This window comes from Chinchilla lanigera, unplaced genomic scaffold (genome assembly GCF_000276665.1).
Source record: "Chinchilla lanigera isolate Chin_1 unplaced genomic scaffold, ChiLan1.0 scaffold00037, whole genome shotgun sequence".
Classification (NCBI taxonomy): domain Eukaryota; kingdom Metazoa; phylum Chordata; class Mammalia; order Rodentia; family Chinchillidae; genus Chinchilla; species Chinchilla lanigera.
The window spans coordinates 13,578,805-13,602,940 of NW_004955438.1; the positions used below are offsets into that span (position 1 = coordinate 13,578,805).

At 53.5% G+C, this 24,136-nt stretch overlaps 1 protein-coding gene across 1 annotated transcript in view; it reads right to left on the reverse strand.

Moving 5' to 3' along the window:
- Positions 1-6,664: 6,664 nt before the first annotated feature.
- The window catches only part of Ccdc88c (coiled-coil domain containing 88C), a gene marked incomplete at its 5' end in the record, with an annotated part of 122,702 nt that continues 105,230 nt past the window's right edge, over positions 6,665-24,136 (reverse strand). Inside the window, 6 exon segments of the mRNA XM_005390438.2 lie at positions 6,665-8,939; positions 12,349-12,617; positions 13,830-13,898; positions 16,730-16,798; positions 18,248-18,436; positions 23,797-24,035. Coding sequence (XP_005390495.1) covers positions 7,923-8,939; positions 12,349-12,617; positions 13,830-13,898; positions 16,730-16,798; positions 18,248-18,436; positions 23,797-24,035 — 1,852 coding nt within the window. The 3' untranslated portion in view covers positions 6,665-7,922.

Genomic DNA, 24,136 nt, shown 5'->3' on the forward strand with positions numbered 1-24,136 from the left:
TTCAGGTATGAAGGCTTCTTTGTGTCAGTGAACTGGGTCCAGGGGGACTGACTGTCCTTGATTTGCGGTATAATATTCGCCTCCTCTGAGGCTCATAAGGCTTTAGTGTATGGAGGCTGGGGGAGGAGGTGGAAGGATTTCAGAGGTATGTGGCAGACAGGAACTTTCCCAGCTCCGCCAGAAGCACCCTCTAGCCCGCTGGGATAACGGCTCAGGTGTCTGTAGGGTGTGGGGGCCAGGAGAGTGGGAAAGGGTGGAGATGGATAGAACTGGCAAAGAATTTGTGTCCTAGACAGGGGCAGGATCTTAGAAAATCATAGTGAGGATTCTCCCTCTGAATTGGGCTTCAGATTTTGCTTGGTCTGTGCCAGAGCTGGTGGCTGAGCTCTTGGGGGCAATAAAAGTGCTGGAGAGGCAGTGTAACCTACAGGTAGGAAGGGGCATCCTGGAGGCAGGAGGCCTGTGTTCAAACCCCAGCTCTGCCTCTTGCCTTCTGTGTGCAATGGCGCCCGGCACCTCAGAGAGTCGAGAACTGTCGTGGGACTGGCCCTGGCCAAGGTAAGTGGTCAGTGAATGTCAGATATTGTTAATATTCCAGCAGCTGAGTGCTACCAAGGGCAGCTGTCATAGGCAGCAGAGTGGCTCTCAAAGATCTCCATGGACTAATCCCTGGAATCTGTGAATATGTCACCTTACATGGCAAACAGAATGGGGATGAATGAGGGATTTGGAGGTGCAGAGGTTACCCGGGATTCCCTGAGTGCACCCAGTATAATTACAAAAGAGGGACGCAGAGGAGGGACCATTTCAGAGTGATGCGGCTGGAGAAAGATTGGACCAGTCACTGCCGGTTTCAGAAGTGGCCCGGAAATACAGATGGCTTACAGACACTGAAACGGACTCTCCCCTGGAGGCTTTATGCAGGGCCATGGTCCTTTGCACACACTGAGTTTAGTCCCATGGGGTCCATTTCTAACCTCCAAAATTCTGAAGTTAAAAATCTGCATTTTCTTGAAGGGTGGGGTTTTATTTTCATTTATGTATTTATTTATTTATTTTGGGTACCAGGAATCGAACTCAGGACCTTGCGCTTGCCAGGAAAATCTGCATTTGTCTGAGATGCTGCATTTGTGGTTGCTGCAAAAGCAGCAGGAAACAAACACAGCTGCTGAACCCCCAAAGGGCGGCATCTTGAGGGCTAAGTCAAGTGAACCCAGGAGAGTCACTCCACAGCAATTATTGAGCACCTGTGGTTTACCTGTCCTTCTTGTCCCCTGGAGATGCAGGGACCCCAGATCACGGGACTGAATATTCCCTGGGTGTGGGCATTGCCAGGGATGGAAGACTGGGGGCCGGAGAGCTCAGGGTGAACCAGTTGGCTTGAAAAAAGCCTCCTGGAAAAGCTGGAGCCTCCACAGGGCCCTGTAGGATTAACCTCATGGAGTCTGGATAAAGGGAGGGAGGAGGGCAGGGAGGAGAAGGAAACACTTAGCTGGACCGGGCCCAGTGAGATCAAAGTCAAGCGGGTTCACTGAGTTATTTGCTCCTCATTTACGCCTCTGCCCCTTCACACCTGCGCTCTGGGTCTGTGGGGACCCCTGGACAGTGAGGGAAGCAAGACAGATCTGGATTGTTCTTGTGAAACTGACACTCGGGAGTGGAAGGCAACAGCCATTATAATAAAGCGTGGGCGTGGCAGTGGGACAGGTGCAGCTTGAGGGGGATGTGCCTCAGGGTGGGCTTCCTGGAGGGAGCACCCCCTCTTCAGATTCTCCCGAGGGATGGTCTGGAGTTTGTTTTCTACCACTCCAGGCTGTGTGGTTGCTCGGTTCAGTGAGTGCTTTTGTCGTCCCAGTCCAATTCTTTCTTAATTCATTGGATTACACGAAGGAGAGGGTCTCAGGTGGGAGCTTGCACCAGAATTCTTGCTCAGCTCTCTTTATTACCTAGACAGGGCCAGGCGAAAGTGAGCTCTGCAGGCAGTGAGTGCTAGAGTAAAAGCCTTGCCTGGCTTTTCTTGTCTAGTTGCTTCTCTCGGGCTACAGAGGGTACGGACTTTCTCATTTCTGGGAGTGGATACGGTTTCTTTCTTTTTTTTTTTTTTTTTGGTATCAGGAATTGAACTCAGGACCTTGTGCTTGCCAGGCAGACCCTGTGCCACTTAGCTATATCCCTGGTCCATCGGTTTCCTTATAAAAATAATCTAAGTGGCCTGGCATGGTGGTGCACACTGTAATCCCGGCACTCAGGAGGCTGAGGCAGAAGGATTGCTGCACAATAGATGCCAGCCTGGGCTACAAAGTGAGTTCCAAGCCATTCTGAACTGCATGGCAAAGCCTTGTCTCAAAAAGACCAAAAAAAAAAAAAAAAATTGAGTGCAACAGAACCAAGAGTGGGCTTTTCCCCTTGCCTGGGAACTGACCACTGGGGTCCAGTTGACAGTAAAAAGGCACAAAGCCCTCCTCAGTGATAGGGCCTGACTCCTTCCTACACCAGCCACCACCATGCCCAGTCCCCAGCCCAACACATACACCCAAAACTCTCGTGGGGCTGGGGTCAGGCAGAGAGCAGTTCAGAGGCAGGGGATTTGGACTGGTACCCAAGGGGCCCGGGAAGTGAGGGACTGCCCAGGGCTCTCAAGGTGATCTAAAAATAGCGATGGCCGGTGGTTGGCTGCAAGTTTCTATTCCTTGAAGTGAGGTTCCGCAACAACCCAGTTTCCAAAGCGCAGGACTCAGAAAAACGTGCACATCAAAGAAATGGGACTTGTGAGGCGGAGGTTTTGGGAACCGACTTAGAAGCCAAAACCACATTCATACAGCAGTGACAATACTCCCATACCGACTGGGATTGGCGGGTAACGGCAGGGAAGCGCCAGGTCCTCAGGGTCCAGAGCACAGAAGCACCAATCTGGAGGATCTGGAGGAAGGTGGTCAGGGCAGCCTCTCTGGAAGAGGTGACTGCAACCTGAAACCTGCCAGGAGACTGGGAGTTGTCCTGGGGGCTTCCGGCCCGGGGAGCGCGTTCACACAGCGGGCGTCCTTGTGCTGCTGGCGGGGCTCAGGGACTGCTCCTTGCCCGGGCTGTACTGAGGGGGCCCAGTGCCCCTTACTTTGATTCGGATCGCAAAGGCACCCAGGCCCGCCTTCCCCAGCCTCACTGGGTGTCCCTGAGGGGTCCTTGATCTCCCCCCCCCCAGGGGCCTGGATAGTGCGGACTTCTGAGACCTGCCCCACGCCCGGTCTGCTGTGCCCCGAAACACAGCCCTGGTAACAACACTCCTCTGGGTGGCTGGTCCCATCCACTTGGATCCTAGAATACAGGGACCTACTTCCCAGCCGGCCCCTCCCTCCAACTTCCCAAAGGCCTTCAATCTCGAGACTGGGTTTTGAATTTTCCGCCGCAGAACGCAGAACGGAAGGTCTGGGAGGCCCTTGCTGAAGGTCAGGCGTCCCTCCCCGCCCGCGCGCCCCGCCTGGCTGCGGGCTGCGCACTCACCTGGCTCGGGGTGCGCACGCCCGCCGCTCTCCGTGGTCTCGGGGGCCTGGTGCCAGGGCCGGCGCCGCGCTGGGCTCCGCTCGGCCCGCCCGAGCTGCGGGAGGCGGAGGCAAGATCCTCACCGGTGCGCGGACGCCAGGGAGAGCAGGTCATCCGGGCGGGCGGTGCAGGCCACCCCCGCCCCCACCCCCGCCCCCACCCTGTCCCGCAAGGGCCCGGGGCGGGCGCGGCCTCGGGAAAGGCTACCCTGGGCTGTTTTCCGCGCGCCAGGAGCTCGCAGGAGCCCCGAGGGTCCCAAGGCTGGGAACCCTTTCCCGCCCCTTTTGCGGTCTCCCCGTGGGGCGGTCGGTGGAGAGCAGGTGGCTGATTTTGCCTCTGCCAGCTCAGACTGAGGTACGATGGATGAACTTGATCTCTGGGCTGAGCCAGAAGGCCGAGCTTGGAAAGAGGAGGACATTTCTGAGCTCTGCACGACTCCCTCCCACCCCAGGCTTCATCCCAGGCTGCGGGGACCACCCCCCCCGCGCTCCCCCACCCCCACCCCGCGCCCTTGGGCTGTGGCAGATCGCTGGCTGCCCACTCCCAGGTGGAGCCCGTTGCCCTACTACACTTTTGGCCCTGGTCCCTGGAGAAGGCTAAGGGGGGTTGGGTGAGTGTGAGAAGCTGGAGACCGCTTCCCAGCCTCCACACAGCCCAGGTGGCAACGTCACCGTGTGCCCAGTGTGGCAGAGAAGCATGACCGAAGTGAGATGCTCCACCCGTGACACCCCCAGCCTGCATTATTGGACACCTAGAATCTGGTCGCTTCGTCCCACCCCTCTGCTGGCCATGCTGGGAGAGCAGAGGTGAGGGGAAAGCTAAGGCACCGCTGCATCCGCACATCTCCCCATCCCACCTCGGGTTAGCGCAGCTGCTTGGTAAGAGTGCCACAGCTGACCTTGCTTGCCTTATCTCCCTCTTTCCTAGGCCATCTCTTCTGTTTCCCCCCAGTGGGGGGCTCTGACTTGTGAGAGCAGACTGGTGAATTTCCAGGAATTTTTTCAAGCCAGTTATTTACAGGACCGTTATTAAAAAGGAACTTATGTAAACCTGTAAGCAAATAACTTACTAAAAGGAAAGGTCGCTGGGTGTGGTGGCACATGTCTGTAAACCCAGCACTCAGGAGGCTGAGGCAGGAGGATCAGTGCAAGTTCGGGGCCCGCCTCGGCTACAAAGTGAGCTCAAGGCCAGCCTGAACTGCATAGTGAGACCGTCTCAAAAAGACCAAAAAAAAAAAAAAAAAAAAAAAAGAAAGAAAAAGAAAAAGAAAAGGTCATACTGAAATACTCAACGCTTCTATTTTATTAGTACCTATGCCTTTGGGTTACTTACCCCATCACATCTGGATGGTGGGGAGGTTATATATGGTTCACCCCACCATGAGCTAAGTGATTTCACTCTGGCAGCTGGAAGCCAGCAGTGCAAGGTATTTATTTACACCACAGAAATGGGCAAACGTTACATCCAGGGCTTGATTTATGCTTTCAAGTCTCTAGACTTAAGACAGCAGTAGAGAAAGTGTTAGTATCATAAGTTTAAAAGTGGGTTGGGCAAATATTCTGGAATATGAGTTGTATCTCAATTGTAAATAAAACACATATCTGAGGGAATTTCAGTGTGAATGGCACAACAAACTGAGGGTACATGTGTCCCGCCTTCAGAAACTACTTGATTCAGCAAAGTCAAGTCATATCATCAATGAATGAAGTCTGACTCAGGTCTTTGACTTGTTCCCCTAAAACATTAACCAACGTTCATGCTGGGGCTGCGGTCATTTGTCATGCGAAGGTTACATGGATAGATTAGTTCCAGATATGAAAGGGTGGCAGAAATTAATGGGCTTGTGAGAATCAATGGGTTGTATTGATTTTACGATGAAATGTATTACTGTACAATGTACATTGTTACACAGCCCTTACATCAATAGAATTTATATGGATCTCCCCCAAGGGCCAGGATGATAAACTGTATGCCCTGCTCTTCTCAGTTTTCTAATGTTCTCACTACGGGAGCCCCTTTGGGTCTACAGATGATCTCAACTCTTTCAGCAGCCAGATTTTACCTGACATGTGGGCGTGAATATCTATCACCACTTGGGCACTTAACAGACACCCACACATCATCCCAATGCACAGGGTGAGGTCTGAGACTCAAGGGGGGCTGTGATCTGGTGCCTCAGGCCAGTGACCCACGGTGCTGTCATCTCCTGGGATTGGCTGTGGTTTCAGAGTTGAAAGCAGCTGATGGAGTCATAGACGGGCACCGGGAAGACAGAGGGAGATGTCAAATGTCCACAGTATCAGCGTAGGGGTGGTAAGGGTGATGGGGGCCCAACTTTGGGAGGGTGTTGGACATTTGGAGTTGGAGGTAACTGTGGGACATCCAAGGTGGACACACACACAGATGTGCAGCTGCAGAGAGGCTGGGGCTGGTGGTTTGGAGCCTTCTGGGAAGTCAGTAATTAGAGGTGTCCATGTGCACAAGCTTGTCCAGGAGGAGAGGGTTGCTGAGAGGGCTGGGTGTGTCTCCAGGTGAAGCTTTCAGAGGCTGGGTGTGGCTACTGTGGAGGCCCAGGGAGCGTGCTTCCAAAAAGGAAGGTCATTTAGGGTGAACACACTGGCGAGTGCCACAATGGGTAAAACTGCCTTGGATTGGTGACATGTGGCCCACTGGGCACTTCAGCAGAAGCTCTCTTGCCGGAGGGCCCCAAGGTCTTGAGGAACCTTTGGAAAATCAAGCCGAGCTGTCCCAACAGGAGGCAAACTCCATGTTCTAAAGGGTTTCAGTTGGGCTGGGGGCGTAGCTCAGTGGCAGAGCCCTTGCCTGGCTTGCCATGAATGTGCGAAGCCCTGGGTTCAATTCCCAGTGTGGGAGTGAGGGGGACAGATTTGGTTTATGCCGACTTAAACCCAACATGGAGTGGACAGGGTGGAGGTGGGGATTTGTATAGGAAATTTTGCTCCTCACGTTTGTCATGGTCAGTTGTGGGGCAGCTCCAGGTACCCACTGGCAAAGCCAGCCAAGGACTCCAAGGCCGAGGAGGAGACCCGGGTGCCCAAGCAGGGAGCCTGAGCTCTCTGCAGCCTGTTCAATGCTGCCAATAATGTACAGTGAGGAAAGCCAGGACTCACTTCTATTCCGTTCTGTTTTATTACAACCCTGCCCTTGTGTTCCAGAACAAATGGCTATTTAACACACAACCCCAAATACTCCTACAATGGATCTTGTTAACATTCAAGTCTCATTTCTTCCTCAGCCCATTAAATCCAAAGGGAAAAATAATCTTTTAAGAAAAAGTCAATAGGTTTAGTCCACCCCAGGGAAAGCACCTTTATGATAGGAAACTAAATGTGTCAGGGATCTGACCAAATACACTGAGCAGCAGGTAAGATTCCTGACAGAAAACAATGACTCTAAACTGGAACATAAATAGACCCCCAGGTATATATATTTTACCAGTGTATACATACATAAGTAATATATTAAAAAGAAATTTGGTTTCTACTCCAGAGCTATTCAGAAATAAATCAACATCCCATCTGGGACAGGGGAAGCTGGGCGCTAAGCCACGTCACAAGCCAAGTGTGCGCCTTGCTATGCACAGGCCTCCCCTGTGTGCGCCACACTCGCCGGCCCGGGGTTGGGGCATCACTCCACCTCACGCCCCAGGCCTGGCAGATCCAGTGTTTGTAGAAAAGTGACACAGAGAAGGCTATGGAGGACCCCAGAGGCCACCATGCAGAGGCCAGGAGCCAGCTAGGAGGGAGGTGAGTGCCCAAGGCCACCCACAATGGGCCTTGAAGGCACCTTGGGGAGTTTGGACCCCAGGGACAGGATGGTAATACTCCTAGGTTTTTAACAGTCAGCTCACGATGAGCTCTGCCCACGGCCCTCCGGAGTTTGGTAGTTTGGCAAGGCTGGGCTTCCCTTGAGATCTAATGGCTTTCAGGAGGGAGTGGGGTTTCCAGAGCCACCAGGTGAACCCACCCTGTGAGCCTGGTGTGTGTGTACCCACATGTATGTCTTAATGGAGGTCAACAGGTTGCAAATGAGTGTTCTACCAGGGCCCACTCAAATAGTGTCTGCTTTGGGGTAAGAGGGTTTTATCATTGCATTCTAAGCGGTCCCCATGCTAAGCGGATTTGTTCAAAAGATACCAGCTGCTAGAAGCTGTAGACACAGAAGATGCGACACACACCTGGGAGCGAGTTCCTCTCAGGACTTGGCACAGTGTTTCCATCTACAAGACAAACAGGACAGGTGTGTGGGAACGCTTTGTCCACTCTAAACCCTTTCCCGGCACCACCGACAAACAGGAGGAAAGGCCATCGGGATCAGAAGCTGTCAGTAGTTTAAGGTTCAGGAGCTGCTGATCCACGAGACAGTCACACACAGCCGTACTCATACCACACTGTCTGCTGGTCCCCGCCTGGCTCCGGGGATGCTGGGGTGCTCTTTGAGCTGCCTCCACGGCTGAAATCCTCGGGGCCCCGGCTGGCATGGGGAGCCAAGTCAGGTGACCTGCCAGGGCTCTTAGCCAGGAGCCCCTCGGTGTGGCCCTGTCCCAGGTTCTTGTCTCCCTCTGAGAGGCTGAGCCCTGAGCGGACAGGGGCAATGGTGGCTACCTCCCCTGAGTGTGGAGGCGTTTTGGGCTTGGTCCTGGAGGCTGCGGCTGCAGCAGGTGGGAAGTGCTGGAGCTGGGAGCTGCTGCCGCTGCCGCCTGCAGTGGTGGCAATGGCTGGGACCGTGGCGGACTGCTGCAGGGGTGCCAGCCTCTCCTCCTTTGGGGGAGCCAGTGAGAAGCGTCTGGTGTCTGATGGCCGGCTGCGGGGCCCTGGACCTTGGCAGGAGCCATCAGCCTTGCCTGCCTGTAGGGTCCGCTCCCGTCCCAGGCTGTGGGAGCTGGGAGGTGCAGGGCTCTGCAGGCTGCGGCTGCCTGTCTCTCTGGCCCCCGAGGCCTCAGGATCCCCCAGTTTCTGAGGGGATTCTTGTCTACAGGCCTCTGGCCCACTGGCCCGGAGAAGGTCGGCAGAGGCCAGGCTGTAGGCGCGGCTCAGGGACGCACTCCGGCCGGCAGGGGCATGGGAAGCGGGGGACATTGTGGCTTGCCGGGCTCTGCCCAGAGACAGGCTCTGGGGAGGTTGGACCTGTCTCGGGGAGGCTCCTGCTGGGACCTCTGCTTCAGCAGGCCTGAAGTTCGGCTTCACATAATGCCCAGGCTTTAGCTGCCTCCCCTCGGAGGTGTTGATGGCCATCTTGATGGTGGGGGCCACAAAGCTGGTGGGCATCTTGGCTCCCTCTTTCCTGGCAGGAGGGCCTGGTGGGCCTCCAATGGCCGGGGGGTCGTTGGCCTTTCGGAAGTAGTCACCGAGCAGGTCATCCCGGCAGCAGCTGGGAGTGTCCTGTAGAGAAGAGAGGAGGCACAGGCAGTGGGAAGTGAGGGCCTGCAGGTCCTGGGCGCCTCCCCACCAGGGTGCACAGGGGCCCCTACAGCCAGGACTGAAGTCTCCTGCCCCGCTCCTGTCCAGGTCTCCAGGGCAAGGCCCCACCAGGATGGCCAGGGAAAACAACCCCAGGAGACCGCCATCCACACAGCCTGCCACCTTCACAAATAAGGAAACAGACCCAGAGAGAGAAGGGCTTGACCACAACTGTTTCAATCTGTTTCTCTTTTTCCCACCACGTGGAGCAGCAGCTAGAAAGCTATTGCTGTGACCTGGACTCCCCAGGCTCAGCACTGTCATGAGACCGGGACAGACCTGTGCCTGGCAAGTCAGAATCCTTCCTGCCACCCTGACCTTTCTCATGCTCTGAGGGAGGGGTGTGGCCAGGAGCCAGAGAGGCAGTGGGCCAGGGGGGCGGCACAGGAAGAAAAGTGTACCAGGACAGTCCAGGCGACAGACTGGTCCCATCAGGCTGCTGCCTCAGGCCTCCCCTGCCCAAGGGGCAGGTGTCCTTTGCCACCACCCTAGAAGCCAAAGTGTCTGACTCCACTCAGTCTCCCAGCGTAGCAGAGGAGAGGCCAAGCAAAGCGCCTCCTCCTCTGATGGGCACAGAGGGAGGGAGGGGGGGAGAGCACGCAGGCAGGACGTGAGGTCAGAGGCCGCCCACTGACGGAGTCAGACCTTGGCCTGCTGTGACCTGCTGGGGTGTCACCGTGGAGCCGTCTGAACCTGCCGACAGTCTGCCTCATGAACCTATCCGACACAGGCCGGACAGCGTTGCACTCTGCTGTGTTACCGTAGACCCCAGGGGTATCCCGACAGGCACTGTGAATCACCCGCGGGGCCAGGAACTGTGGTAGCAGCTGTGAGTGCTCGTGGCAAAGCACTCGCTTCATCCTCAAAGCAGCCTGGCAGGGCGCTGCAAAGGCTGTATAAAACCACCTGTGACGCCGCAAACTTAGGTCCTATGGGTTAAGTGGGCCAGGAATCTAGAGCAACACCTGGGGTTAAAGCCAGGGCTGTGTTTCTATCGAGGGCCGCTTTCTACACTGAGCAGCATCTCTCTGCACACTTTTTTCTTTTTAATTCACTCGTAAGAATTGCACATACTTACAGGGCACAGGGGGATAATTCAGTATGTGTATACAACGTGTAATGCTCAAAGCAGGTTAACTAGCATCTCTGTCTCCTTGTATATTACTTATTTCTTTGTTTGGAGCCTTCACGTCGTCCAGCTCTTCATGAAAAATGTCACACTTGTAGTCTCATCACCCTTCTGTGCTGTGGGACACCAGAACCTACTCCTGTCTAGCTGCTGTTCTCCTCCCATTCCCCTTCCTGGTCATTAGTTGGTCTACTCACTCCTCCTATGACACCAAATGTTTTGGTTTCTACAGACAAGTGAGACCGTGCAGCATTTGGGTCAGCATACTCTCAAGTCTCTGACAGCTGCAGGTGACCACCTTCTCTGGCCACCGTGGGAGTCCCAGCATCACTAACACTCGGGGACAGGGACATGTGGGGGCCCTGCTGTCACCTCCCTGGGTTGAGAGGTGTTGTCTGCCTCAGGAGCCTGCTTGTGGAGGACAGGAGGGTGTGTCAGATGCATGAGGCTAGTGAGGACCAAAATCCTAAGGAGTGAAGGGGGGACAAGGACCACGTAATGGTTGATACATTGTGTCAACCTCGGAATTGAGAAGTTTAGAAGCTTAACTAAGTGACTCAGCGGGGGGCCAGGGTCCTCACTTTCCTACACATCCTGAGCTTGTGGAAGACAGAGGAGGTCACGGAGATGGCGTGGGCAGATAGCTGGCATACAATATAAGTGAGGAAAAGAGGCTTGCTTTCTGTCCTTTCTTACTCTGCTTTTGCTGTCTTCTGCTGCCACAAACTGCTGCCCTTCTGTCATGCCCCCCTGCCTTGCAGCCAGCTGATTACAGACCGATACCTCCACAAACTGTGAGCTAAATAAACCTTTTCTTCCTTAAGGTATTTTGTCTCAGCAATGAGAAGAAAGTAACCAAGACCCCAACCTTTCTGTATGTTTCCTTTCCGTGGCAACTATGAGGTTTTACAGGCAATGCCACCCTGCTGATGCACTGGTCTGCTTTGTCTTTCCATAGCAGGCACCATGCACACCGCCTGTACAGAGCAGATGTTCGATAAACGTCTACTCAGCAGCCATCTTACAGTCTCTATACCACCATGCCCTGTTTGCACAGGTAATAGTTTACTATATGACCAGATAAAGTCCAGCTGTGTTTACTTAAGGAGAGTGAGATGGAAAGAGGGAAGTATTCAAATTTGTCACTGTCGTTCAAACACTGTGAAGACAGTGTACTCCATTCACTCAGTACCCCAACAGCTCATCTTACTGAATTCAGACACAGTGTGTTCAGACGCAGAGGCAGCACAAAAGGTGACACTGAGCTGCACAAAGGTGGCAAGGAGGGTCTGTCCATGGGTGGACAAGGGGGTGCGGGGCGCAAAGTGGAGGTCAGCACCGGAGGCTGGGCCCGGCTTGCCGCCTGTTCTACAGCCTGTGAACTAAGAGGTTTTTTTTATTCCCAAATTGCTCAACAAAAAGTAGTGTCAAACTGCGTGTGGTGGTACATTCCTGTAAACCCAGCACTCAAGAGGTGGAAGCAAGAGGATCACCGTGAGTCTGAGGCCATCCTGGGCTACACAGTGAATCCAGGACCATCACAAAACACAGTGAGACCCTGTTATCACATCACATCACAACACAACACAACACAACACAACAGTGTAGCTCAGTGATGGAGACCTTGCCCAGAACACACAGCACCCAGCATACATACCATTTAGACAAAAAAAAAGAAAAAGATGAATAGTTATTTCATGACATGAAATTCAAATGTCGGTGTCCATGACACAAGTTTTACTGGACAGCTGCCAGCCCACTTACTTACATGTGGGCAATATCTGCTTTCTCTACAGTGGTGGAGTTGAGTAGCTGCAACAGAACTACAGCATCCAGAAAGTCTAAAACATTTGCCTCGCGGCCCTCCAAAGGCGCTTCCAAGTTTGCCAGCCCTTGCTGGAGAAGCCACAGGGCACGAGGCAGTCGGAGCTCTGCCACCAGACCTGGTGTGAGACCCTGCCCTGTAAGTGGACTTCCGGTCTCACCCTTCCCTTGGTGTGGGCATCACTTTTGCCAGTTCACAGTGTAGCCCCCGTGGTTTGGGGGCTGGTGGTGACTTGCCCGCCCATGGGTTTTGATACCCTGCCACAGCCACGCCAGCCCTGCACCAAGGCCTCCCCACACCGCCCCATCCCTTTCTGACTCCAGTCTTGAGCCAGAAGACAAGAGGCCCGCGGCACCCTTCCATGCCCAGCCACTTACATGGGCTGGGGAGCTGCGGTTACTCTCCTCCAGGAACTCCTCCAAGGTCACCATCTCGCTGCTGGGGGAGGCCGAGCAGGGCCGCACCCCAGGGTGGGCTGTGGCCGAGCCTCTCTTCGGGGCAGCCTCCTGGGGCACAGGCCCATTCCGAGGCGGGAGGTATTCATGGCGGCTGAGGGCGCTGCGTCCCAGGGTGTTGGGGTCCCTGCTAGGGATCAGGTCTTCACTGCTGAAGCCCTCGGAGCAGCCGTGGAGCTGGTCGGAGGAACCTAGGCAGAGATGGGCACACCCATGTCAGTCCCAGCTCCCTCTCCTGCCACAAGCGGGCCTTGTGCTGCCTCTGGCTCACTCAACACCCAGGCTCCAGAAAACCCTGCCCCAAAGCCAGGGCTGACACCCGCCGGCTTCAGTTCTGGGTCCTCAGGGGCTTTCTGGGACCCTTTCGGCACTTTACCTTGGCCTTTAAAAGTGAAATAACACGAGATGAAATTTAAACATAAGAAAGTTTTAGAAAGAACTTCTATCTCCTTGGACTACTAACAGTTCTCTTGGGTCACAAAATATAAAATCTGGACGTGAAAAGTGTTTGTACTGAGGTGCAAATTGTACACTGGAGTTCAACCTGTGAAAAATACGGATGGCTTTATTTATCTGTGTGTCTTCCTTGCACCAGGACCACACGAATCTCCTCTGTATCATTCAAACTTTAGTGCCTGTGCTGCTGGAGTGAGCACTAAAGTTTAAATTATTAGTAGCTATCACATTCACTAGCCCTCAACCATTTATTGAAAGTTTAATTAGCACCTACTATACACTAGGTTAGTTGATGGCAAACCTTTTAGAGCTTTCAATGATACAAACAGCCTGCTGTGGCATGGGTGCCACAGGTCTGCCACCACTGTGCTAGGTGTTCTTCCAGGGGCCATGTCTGAAACTAAGAAAAAAATCTCTGTAAGAGTTTATGGGGCCTGGGGTATAGCTCAATGGCACAGCACCTGCCTGGCAAGCACAAGGTCCTGAGTTTGATTCCTGGTACCCCCCACAAAAAAGTTTACAGTGCCTGGGAAAGAGGGCACATGGCAACACACATGTTCTTCCAAATACACAGGGCTCATTCATGGAGACTGAGCTCAGCCGAAACCAAAAACCAACTTTCCAACATTTAAAAGAATCAAAGTCATCCATACTTGTTCTCTGACCACACTGGAAAGACACAGCTGATCCCATCCCCGGGCCAGGATGAGGCAGCCCGCGTAGGCCTGTGACTTGCCCACGTCCTCAGAGCAGGGGGCAGAAATGATCGGAAACCAAATCCCTTCCAACGCCCAATGTGCGCTTGAAGTCACACTGTGTGGCCCACGAGTGCATCCTGAGGCCTCCGGAGGTCTTGTTAACCACAGCTTGTGCTCTCTTAGGAGTAACACGAGCCCAGAGCCAAGCATCCAAAGAACCATTTAAAGGACTCAGTGGGGCAGCCCTACCTTTGAGGCTCAGAGGCGAGCTGTTGCTGGATGTGTTTCTGCTGCTCTCCAAGCTGCTCGGCCGAGACACTGAAAGGAAAGGGCGACCTTTAACGAAAGAGGCGGTGGACCATGCAGATCCCAGGGGAAACCGTCTCATCTGAGAAAAGCATGTAACCAAGGCAACTCAACGCCTGGGCGAGGGTCAGCACCCTCAGGAAGGAAGAACTGCCAACCTCCTGATGCTCCCGACAGCAGGCTGCGGACGACCAGCAGCTTTGGCTGTCAGTTTCCACTAGGTATTCAGCAACGAAGGAGATCTCCCCAAACCCAGCACAGAAAGCAGACAAAGGACTGCTCTGGGCAGACCAAGGGTCAAGGTGGAGGGCACCCAGATTACTGCACAGAGCTTTCCAGAACACACGTGACCAGCCCCTTCCAAGAGAGGGGTGAAGTGCTGTTCTATACATGTGCACATATGTACACATGTCCAAACATGTGCCTGTGCGTGGGGCAGCACCCCTGCTGGTTAACCACAGGGAGGGGTGCTGGGACCCTGGGACGAAAAGCAAATGCTTCTCCTGGTTGTTTGCCATTCATCAGCTCCTCTGCGTGATTTGCCTCCAATTTAGATCTGTTCCAAAGGGAAAACTCGAGGCTTCCTTGACAAGAGTGAACCTGGGCGACCGTCCTTGAAGGAGGAGCAACTGTCTCCATCTTGGCTGAGGCTGACCCTATTTCCATGTACTGATAGGTACAGAGCTGGCTAAGACTTCTCCTTACCCCTTCAACTGGCTTTAAGCAGTGCTTATCAGTCCAGCCGAGGTGCTGATGTGCAGTCTTTGAAGACAACAGGCAGTGTTTCCCGGACACACTGTTCCCCCGTGTGAGCCCGGACAAGGCGGGATAAGAGCCAGTGCTCTACACTGTGGGTGGGATGGAGCCTTGAGATAGAGGCTATGACTCTGGGGCTTGAAAGATTACACATGGGAGCTGAACAGACCCCAGAACAGCAGATACTATCTCAGCTGTGTTATGCAGATGACTCGTTCTGCATGTCCTCCTCATACTGCACAGGTGATTTCAGGCCTCCTGCCTAGCCCAGCTCACGGCACTCACTTCCCATGATTCTCACGGTCACTCACCCTCAAGCCACTCCCTTCTTCACAAATTAATAAAACCCGGGGTTTGGCCCTGGGTGGAGGCCTTTGTTCTGGATGGCCATCATTGTGGCTGGACTTAGGACCCCTTGGCTCCCCTTAACTACAAATATGCCTTAGTGCTTTATTCTCGCCATGGGTTGCACTGGAAGTGGAAGATTGGAATTAACTCGCTAGAAAACTGCAGTAACTTTTCCATGGGATTACAAATATAAACTCCCTGAGCTCTCCATAACAAGTATGGAGGGTACACAGCCCTCCTGGCTGCTGTGAGTGCTGCCAGAGTGCGTCTGCTCGGCACTGCGCTGCTGCAGACCCTAGGAAGCAGGCGCCACCCGCTGCAAAGGCCCACAGACCTGGTGTTCCCTCCTCCAGCAGCCTGCCCCAGTCAGTGTCTCGTGAGAAAACAGCTATCCTGCTGGGCTCTGAGCCCCTAGGGGCCAGGAACAGTATTTTAGTCATCCCGCAAGCCCCAGCCCAAGCAGGTGCCAGGTGGACCTGCCAGGGAGCTGGCAGAAACACTAGACGGCCTGTGTGTGGGGCTCCCAGGGAGCAGCTGCTCAGGTTCCCAGGTCTATAGGGCACCCAGTTCCCAAGTGCTGACGGGCTCTGCAAACGGCAGGCATCTGGAAAAGACTACACAAACGGTGCTTGGGGATGAGCCAGAAAAGACTTGGTGCTCAGGGACAGCAGAACAGCAGTGAGTCCCCTCTCTGAGACGGAAAATCTGAAATGAACAAATGCACATCTCTCTGGAAAAAGGCAGTAAGTGTCACTACAAGGAAACGGTGATACAAATCAACGGCCCCCAAACAGCACCGCACTGCAGATCCCTTTCCTTCCCTCTCGTGACAAGACAGGCTGTGGAGGCAGACACTTTGGGAAAGTCCACGGCCACGCACTGAGATGTACTGAGCGAACAAGGTGGCTTCCTCCTGTCGTGTGTCCTCTACTTGGGGTGAGACAGAAGGGCCCCCTGGGGCAATGGTCTCACTGCAGAGCCTGTGTTTACTCAAAGAAATAAATGTCTAACTTTCGTGCAACATCGTCACACTTCGGACGCAGCAGAGAGGGCGGGAGATCGCACTAGCTCCCATGCTCACTGCCAGCACCTCTGACGTACACTGCACCCAGTGTAAAAAACAAACGATTTAAGGATTATTTTCCTAGCCTTCTAGGGTTGCTTTTCAAAAACTGAAGGCTGAAGGACAGCTCTGTAGAGCGTGTGCCAAGCATGTGTGAGGAAGTGGGTTCAACCCCTGGCGCAGAGAAGGAGGAGGAGGAGGAGACGGAAGGGGACGGGGAGAAAGAGGAGGAGGAGGAGGGAGAAGAAAGGGCTGGGACGGCGCAGGAAGGAGGACAGTCTAACCCAAAGCAACCTGGAAGCTTTGAGGAGCCTGGAGTCATTTAGTTTCCTCTTCTGCAGAACTTTACAGGATCTTAATTCAAACGACATATGCTTATTCTGACATCTGCTAAGACGTACTACAACCCAGAGCTACCAGGAGCAGCTAGAACCCGAGGGGACAACGAGAGGCCTCCCGGATAGTGATGTTCCCTGCATGAGGGGCATGTTAGAGCAGGGGCGTCACAGCTTCCAAAACCGGGCTGCTCGGGAGGCACTGGTGGGGTGCGAGCAGGAGTAAGCGCTCAGGCCTCCGGACAGGACAGAAGGGGGAGCCAGGGGAGACCTGGGAAAGTGCCATGGACAGAAACCTGCCCTGGGACCCAAGCCTAAGGAACACCCTCGAGGCCACGCACCGTGCTGCCTGCGCTGGGCGCCCTCGAGCTCCAGGGGCGGCTCGCAGAGGTTGTCGTCCGAACTGTAGCCTGCAGGGAACAGTGATGAGTCAGTTCTAACACCGGTACCACTCTCGGGCGACCCTGCCTGTGCTGCCCAGCCGGCAGTGACCTTGGGCAGCCCGAGGGGTGGCAACATCCAGCTCTCAGGGAGACGGAGGGCAGCCCGGACAGTGCCTTGGGGACCTGCTCTTTCCGTTCTCCCTTTATTTCCCAGCTTGGAAGAGGAGAAACACCCGCACCCTCACTCCCGCTCAGTTGAACTTTATGTCCCATTTCCCCTATGCGAGGATGGGGACCCGAAGATGAAAGTTGTTCTGACCTAGAGACCAGGTGTGAGGAAGCGATGACACCTGAGGGGAGACATGACACCAACTCTCCGGACAGCCCTGCACCCGGAGCTTCTAACCAGACACAGACCCAGGAAGCCCCCCCAACTCCCCGCCACAGACAGGCGGGTCTCTGACAACAAGCATTCAGAATGTGAGGGTCCCCTGAGTGCAGGGCCCTGGTCCGTGACGCCTTTTGTTTTTAACCGATGGACCAACACTGTGCATATCCAAGCCTTGCAGAGCTCAGCGGGTGCCTTTACCAGGAAAATAACCTCCTTCCTCCAGACACCCAACACCCAGAAGCGGGACGGGGCAGAGGCAGAGGCAGTCACCTTCAACTTCTTTAGCTGTTTCTTTCGCCTCTCAAATTGTACAGCATCTCTTCCCATTTAAGCACTCTCTTTCCCGACTCACATCTACATGTCCAGGTGCACACCCCCACCCTGCTCTTGTTTCACAGGTACAGTAGTTTCTCTTATCTCTGACTCTGCTGATGCTGGCATCTCTGTGCTTCGCGAATTCCGGTTTACTCCAGGTGCCTCTGGCTTTGGTTTTGCTCTCACTGGGGTTGCACAGGCCTCCCCTGGCAAATGCTGACTGAGTTACACCACTGTGAATGTCTCCAGCTAATGAGATTACTCAGTGTTTTACTCTCGCGTCTGAAGATGTGAATATGCACAGCCCCGGATGTGCTGGGAGCCAGTAATCCCTCCCTAACCATGTTCTCAGCGTGGGACACTGGGCCTCGGCTGTGTCGATGGACTTCCAGGCTCGATACCCTCTCTGGGGAAACCTCCTCTAGATTCCTAGCGTGAGGGGACAAGGGCAGTCCCCTGGTTTTAGCCCACACCCTGGTGCTCAATCCCACTTCAGACTTCTTCTAAGGCCACCTGGGGCCACCAATGTCCCTCTGCTGCGGGGAGGGGAGGTTCTAAGCTTTCGCCATGACGCTCGGGCCTCCTGGTGGCTGACTTGTCCAAAGTCCCTGGGTGGCGAGCAGAGCTGAGGTTTGAAGCTGCATCTGTGACCCACAGGGCCATCATGGTGTGGCTCCTTTGCTCCTATCTCATGGCACCCGCCTGCCTCTGAACTGGGGTCTTTAGGAAGGATCCAGGCTTGAGTCCCCCCTCCAGAGGGGCCCACTCACCTTTGGTGCGACCTGGGTGCCGGGGGACAGGGGTGGAGCTGGAGGTGGGTGCTGTGATCGCTGAGGCTGAACAGGTCCGGGAGCCCAGCTCTGAGGGCCAAGGCTTTATGGCTGGGTCAGCAGAGGCCTCCATGTGGTCCAGGCTGCTTCCATGTGGGGACCCTCGCTTTGGTTTTAGGTCCCCAGGGCCTGGGGCAGAAGAGGACACTGAAAAAGGAGGCTGCAAAAGCTGTGCAGAGGTGGGGTGAGCACACGAGGCCTGAAGCAGGCGTAGCAGGCACACAGACCACCGAAGCCGGGCACCGTCCCTGCTGCCCCAGTGTAAACAGGGGCCTCAGCCTGGTTCAACCCCATGAGGCCACTGTGGCTCCAGGGTGGGTTAGACCATGGAGAGCTCATGATAAACCCCTTGCTGGCAGAGTCCAACCCAGGGCCGCAGGGCACACGTCCTCCACCACCGGACCCTGCTCCCGTCCCCGCCCCCGCCCCAAAGGTCCAGACAGCTCTGCTTAGGACTGAGCCAAACCTGCGCCCCAAGTAATGAAGGAAGCCCCCTTGGGTTCTGGAAAGAAGTCTACTGCCAACCTCTCAATTGTTTTCAATCTTCTAAAAAGAGAAGCCCCGATCTCCGCACGGTGAGATGGACCACAAGGGGACACTGTTACCTCATATCCTAGGCTTTTTGGCAGTGTTCATTTTTCTGCCAAGAATACGTAGTCTTGTCAAAATTACAAACAATTATATAAAAAAATTATTAAAGGAAAGCAAGTGGGAGAGACGACGGGTACTTCAAACACTAAGTTAGAATGTGTTGCACCTCCTAACAGATGACAGGGCAGTTCACACAACATCAAGCTGCATGTGCCCCCGGGGGCATGAGTTTCAGGGAGATTCCGGCTCCTCCACAGACCGGGCCATCCACTGTCTTGGCCTCCCAGAGTCTGGGCTCACTGTGCTCAGATCCCAGATTCTATGGTCTGAAATCAAGGGAAAATTCAGGTATGTTTTGTTTTATTGAGATAGGGTCTCACTTGGTAGTTCAGGCTGGCCCCAAGCTCTCAACAATCCTCCTGCCTCAGCCTCTCAAGTGCTGGAATTACGTATGGACATGGGTCACCAAGCCTGGCCGGGAAATTTGGATTTTGAAAGATAACCTTGATGAGAAGCAAGATTCAAGTCTGGTGGAATGAAGCAGGACAGGACATCCCAGGGGGAGGAGGAAATGAGGATCCGGAGGGGAAGTGGAAATGGGCAACAGGCAGCATGAGCGGCATGCAGACACACAGCGCAGTTCGGACGGCATGCAAGGAGGACAGGGCTCCGGGGACCAAGCCCCAGGCACCCCAGCGCTCCCAAAGCGAGGGTCATGAGATGGAGCCAGCAGGACGTCAGCCAACTGCAACACTTTCAGAGTTATGGGTTTATTTTTATGGTCACTTGTTTTTATGGTGACACTTGCTTTCCTTTTACAGCAAAGTACTGACATTAGTAACCTTTCCTTTGCAGATAAACTGGAAACTTCAGGGGAAACATGTAAGTAGCCACGCAGGTGGCATAAGGACAGGGCAAAGCCAGGGCTGGACGGGAGTGGCCGGAGATAGACAGGAAAGGCTCCAGTGGGCGGTGGCCTCTGGCCAGCCCTCTCCTCGGCTCTGGGTGTGATTTATGTGCCAGTGTTCTTTCTGTCCACTGCTGTTTTAATCTCAGCATCCAAGATGTCACAGGAGCACAGCACAGCCATAAAACTTCACTCTGTGCTCGACTCTGGCTGGACAAAATCAATCCAATCGCGCCACCACACTTCAACAGAGCAGTCAATCCTTCAAAACACAGGACACCTCTAACAAGGGCCTCGCTAGCAATGCCGGCGACTCAGTGTCCTAAGACGGGCACAGAAGGGCAGTGATTTTAACTTTAGCTGCTTAAGAGTAAGTCTTTAAAACCTCACAGGAGGCGGACTATGTGTTTTAGGAAGCACAGAGACACGGACCACTTCTGCTTGACACACGGGCACGACAGAAGCCTGCAGGGGCGGGGGGCGGAGACACACAGTCACGCGACTTACTGAGCATGGACATCCTGGCCCGAGGACACAGGCTCGTATGTCCTGAGGGTCCCCTAAAACTGTGCTGCGCTGAAGAAATGGTCCAGAGTGTGACAACTCATCTTCTATTTGAACTCAGAATCCACGCTGGCTAATTTGGAACTGGGGTCAGGAGGAGGGTCCGCTATCGGCCGTGTGGCTTTAGGTACTGACTTTGTCTGAATTTGAGAAATGGAGGACACATGATGCAGACACATGGGGAAGGAAGGGGTTAGAAGCCTCCCATGTCTGAGAAAGAGACAGGCTCGTTAGGAGAGGACGGGGTGTCGGAGGAAGACCAGAACCGCAGGCGTTTAGACAGAGTCGAGTGGGCCGTTGGAGACTTGTCTTTGTCCTTGCTTTTGCTTCTCAAAAAGGGACTCTTTTTGTGCTGAGCTGCTAAATTGTTATCACCCGGATAACCCAAAAGAGGAAGGAGAAAAAAAAAAGGAAATTAATGATAATCACCAATGAATCTAAAGTAGCAAGATGCACTAAGGAAATCGGCATCCTGTCCGACCCCAGGACAGGCGGAGCCCAGTCGGGGCTCAGTGAATCATGGACATTCTGACTCCACTTAGTTAATTAAGTGGCACCCAAAGCCACCCATGTACCCACTCAGCACACGAGGAGAATTATACACCACCCCGGGAGCCATTGGCTTACACGACTTTAAACTTCAGCGTGTCAGATTATGAAATAAGAATGCTGGTTAGATCAGGAGCCGGCTGCTCTTACTCATCCACGCTGGCGACAGGGTCCCTGACCACTCTGCCCAGACCGCTCCTGTTCCCCCCCAAATTCCTCAGAAACCCTTCGTGACGTGCTCCTGGCCTGCTGCCACAGCACGGTCCCCGGGGAGTACTCATAAATCACTTCTGCATCTCCAAACTCACCTCTTTTGGCAGGATGAGCCTAGACATTATAATACAATACCTTTTGCATACCCACAAGTCCTTAGTGCCAAGAACAGCCGCTATTTCCTTTTAGCTCTTCTCCACTCCTGGCCTTTTAAATACGTAATTTTCACAAAGCAGAAACTGGTCTAACTTCCTGAACATGTCTTATCTCAGCAATAACCAACCTACGTGATTTTCTTTTTTTGGTAGTGGTGGTGGTACTATGAACCCAAAGAGCAAGCTTTATTGTTTTCTAATTTTTACTTTGAGACAGTGTCTTGCTAAGCTGCTCAGGGTGGCAGTGAATTTTTGATCTCGCTCCAGGCTCTTGAGTAGCTGGCATTAGGGGTGTGGGCCACCACCCTAAGGGAGTTCAGATTTCAGAATCTCCATTTCTTTCTCCACAGCACCACCTGGTGGCTATGGCCCCCAGCACAGAATAAGGGATTATTTACGCCATGAAGGGGGCCTGTTGGTGACCCTTCTCGCCAGCTCAGGGACAGGTGGTAAGCAGAAGCCCTGAAGCATATTTGTTTAGTCTTCCAGGATCAAAGCAGCTCCAACTGCAGGCAGCACAAGCTCAGCTGATCTGTGTTCAGATCCCTCTTACTACCGCAGCCAAGTGTTTAACCCAGTTGAAGCTAACTTTCTTGGCTTTAAAACTGGGCAGCAGCAGGGCCTGGTGATGAGCTTGTAATCTCAGCACTCTGGGAGGCTGAGGCAAGAGGATCACAAATTCAAGCCCAGCCTAGGCAATCCAGCGACTCAGTGGCCCTCTCTAAAAATTTAAAAAACTGAGAAAGGGCTGGGGATGCAGCTCAGTGCGAAGGTCCTGGGAGTTCAAGCCCCAGTACCATATAAACACAAGAAAGTGTGTGTATGTGCGGAGGGGGATGGTGCCTACCTCACAGGGCAGTTAGATTAAATGGGACAGATACAGCAAAGTAGTTAAAAGGGAGCTGAGCCCAGGCCATGTAGCCGCTCCCGGTAACTATTCCTGACCTGCTCATTCATGGATCAGTTCAACTATTTGGATCAGGCAAGCATTTTCTGTCTGAAAAATTTCCCACTCAATTAGATGGATTATAGGTAGTTAATTAAATGCAGGGAATAATACAGTTGAGATGATAAATGCCAAAAATCAAGCAACAGTTGTGCACAGTAGCAAACACCTGTAATCCCAGCATTGGGGAGGCTGAGGCAGGAGCATCACTGCAAGTTTGAGGCCAGCCTGGGCTACAAAATGAGTTCAAGGCCAGCCTGAACTGCATAGCAAAATCCTGTCTTAAAAAAGAAAAACAAAAACAAAAACCACTCAAGCAACAGCCAGCACGGGTATGAGGAACAACAGGCCCCCCAGGTGTTATTCACTTATAGAGCTGTTTACCACTCTCAACCCCACCCAGACAACCGAGCATCTGTCCCCAAACCATGTGCGTGCGTGTGACAAACAGGCACTTGTGAATGTCACCCCAAAAGGCTTGTGCACCTGTTGACTTGGGGTACTTGTCACTGGTCCTCAGGGCTCAACCACCAGTCCAGGAGCACCAGGTTCCCTAACGTGATCTCTAGAAAGTTCTGGTGTCTTCTGCAAATATTTAAATCACTCGGGGTCCAGGCCTGGCGTATACAGCCTAAAACCATTTAAATGTATATCTGAAATTTTCAGTGTGGACAGGAGCCTGTGTGTACTAGAGTCCAAGGCCCAGGTTTTCCACATCTAACAGATCTGAAACCAGGGCCTGGTTTCCGCAGTGCCTTACCAGAGTCACCACAGGCCAGGAAGGAGCTGATGGCACCGCCACGGCCATAAGCAACTCACCTTGCTCCTATTTTCCTTTTACGTGCGTGCATAAAAACCTGTCTGACTTTTAGAAGACCTCTTTTATTATACCAGAATCTAGTAAAACTCCTTAGTGGCAAAGTACTACACTACTGATGGCCAGTCATTTTCCTCTGGCACTATAAAGTAACTGCACAGATTATCTGGCCTCTGAGCACCGATAAAATATAGGACACAGAACCAGAAATCCGCTCTTATCTCAGAACCCCTGGCACACTCCAAATGACGATCCTGAAGGAAGACAGACACTGTGTCCCATGGCTGCTGCAACTCAAGGACAGGTGTGGCTGGAGAAGAAACCCTGACCTGCCTTTCAGAGGATAAAAGATGAGAATGACCCAGGACCTCCTGAAGCTCCTGGGTACAGGAGGAGTGTGTTAAACGCTCCTGGGATCTCCCTACTGAGAACTGCTTAGTAGTGGAAACCACTGACACATCCGAGGGACCCCCCAAAACACACACACTTCGTCGCTTGTCTCTATGGGGTCTGCTTAAATATACCTCTGGGTATTGGATACCTACCAGTCTGTGCAGTGAACCCTGCTTCTTGTTCTAAGATAACAAAAGTGTTCTATGGGACAACACTCCCGTAACGGGAACGCAGATTTCTAGTTTCTACCTGGTACATGACACACCTAGGCAGAAGGTACACAGCCCTCAGTCACACACCGGCATGCGCACACCACTTCCCAAGCCCGACCGCAGCCAGCTGGGCCGCGCCTACCTTTCCCCAAAGGCCCGTTGTGAGCATCACACTCTTCGGCCCCATGTGAGGCCAGTGGGGGGTTGCTGGGGTTCTCCGGCTGTGATCTGAGGGACTGAGAGGCTGACGGCGAGGCAGGGTCTGCGGACTCAGACTGCCAGGAAGGGCTGTCTGCGGTTGACTTTAATCGTTCTCTGGAACCCTCTTTCTTTGGTTTGATGAATTTCACTAAGGCTTTGGCTCCAATCCAGTGGTTCTTCCTAGTTAGGAGGAGATTTTTAAAAGGTACAACCAACACTTCCATGCCCCTGGCTTCTCTGAAGTGCGTGGGATTCTCATCATCAGCCCGTGAAGTTTCGCC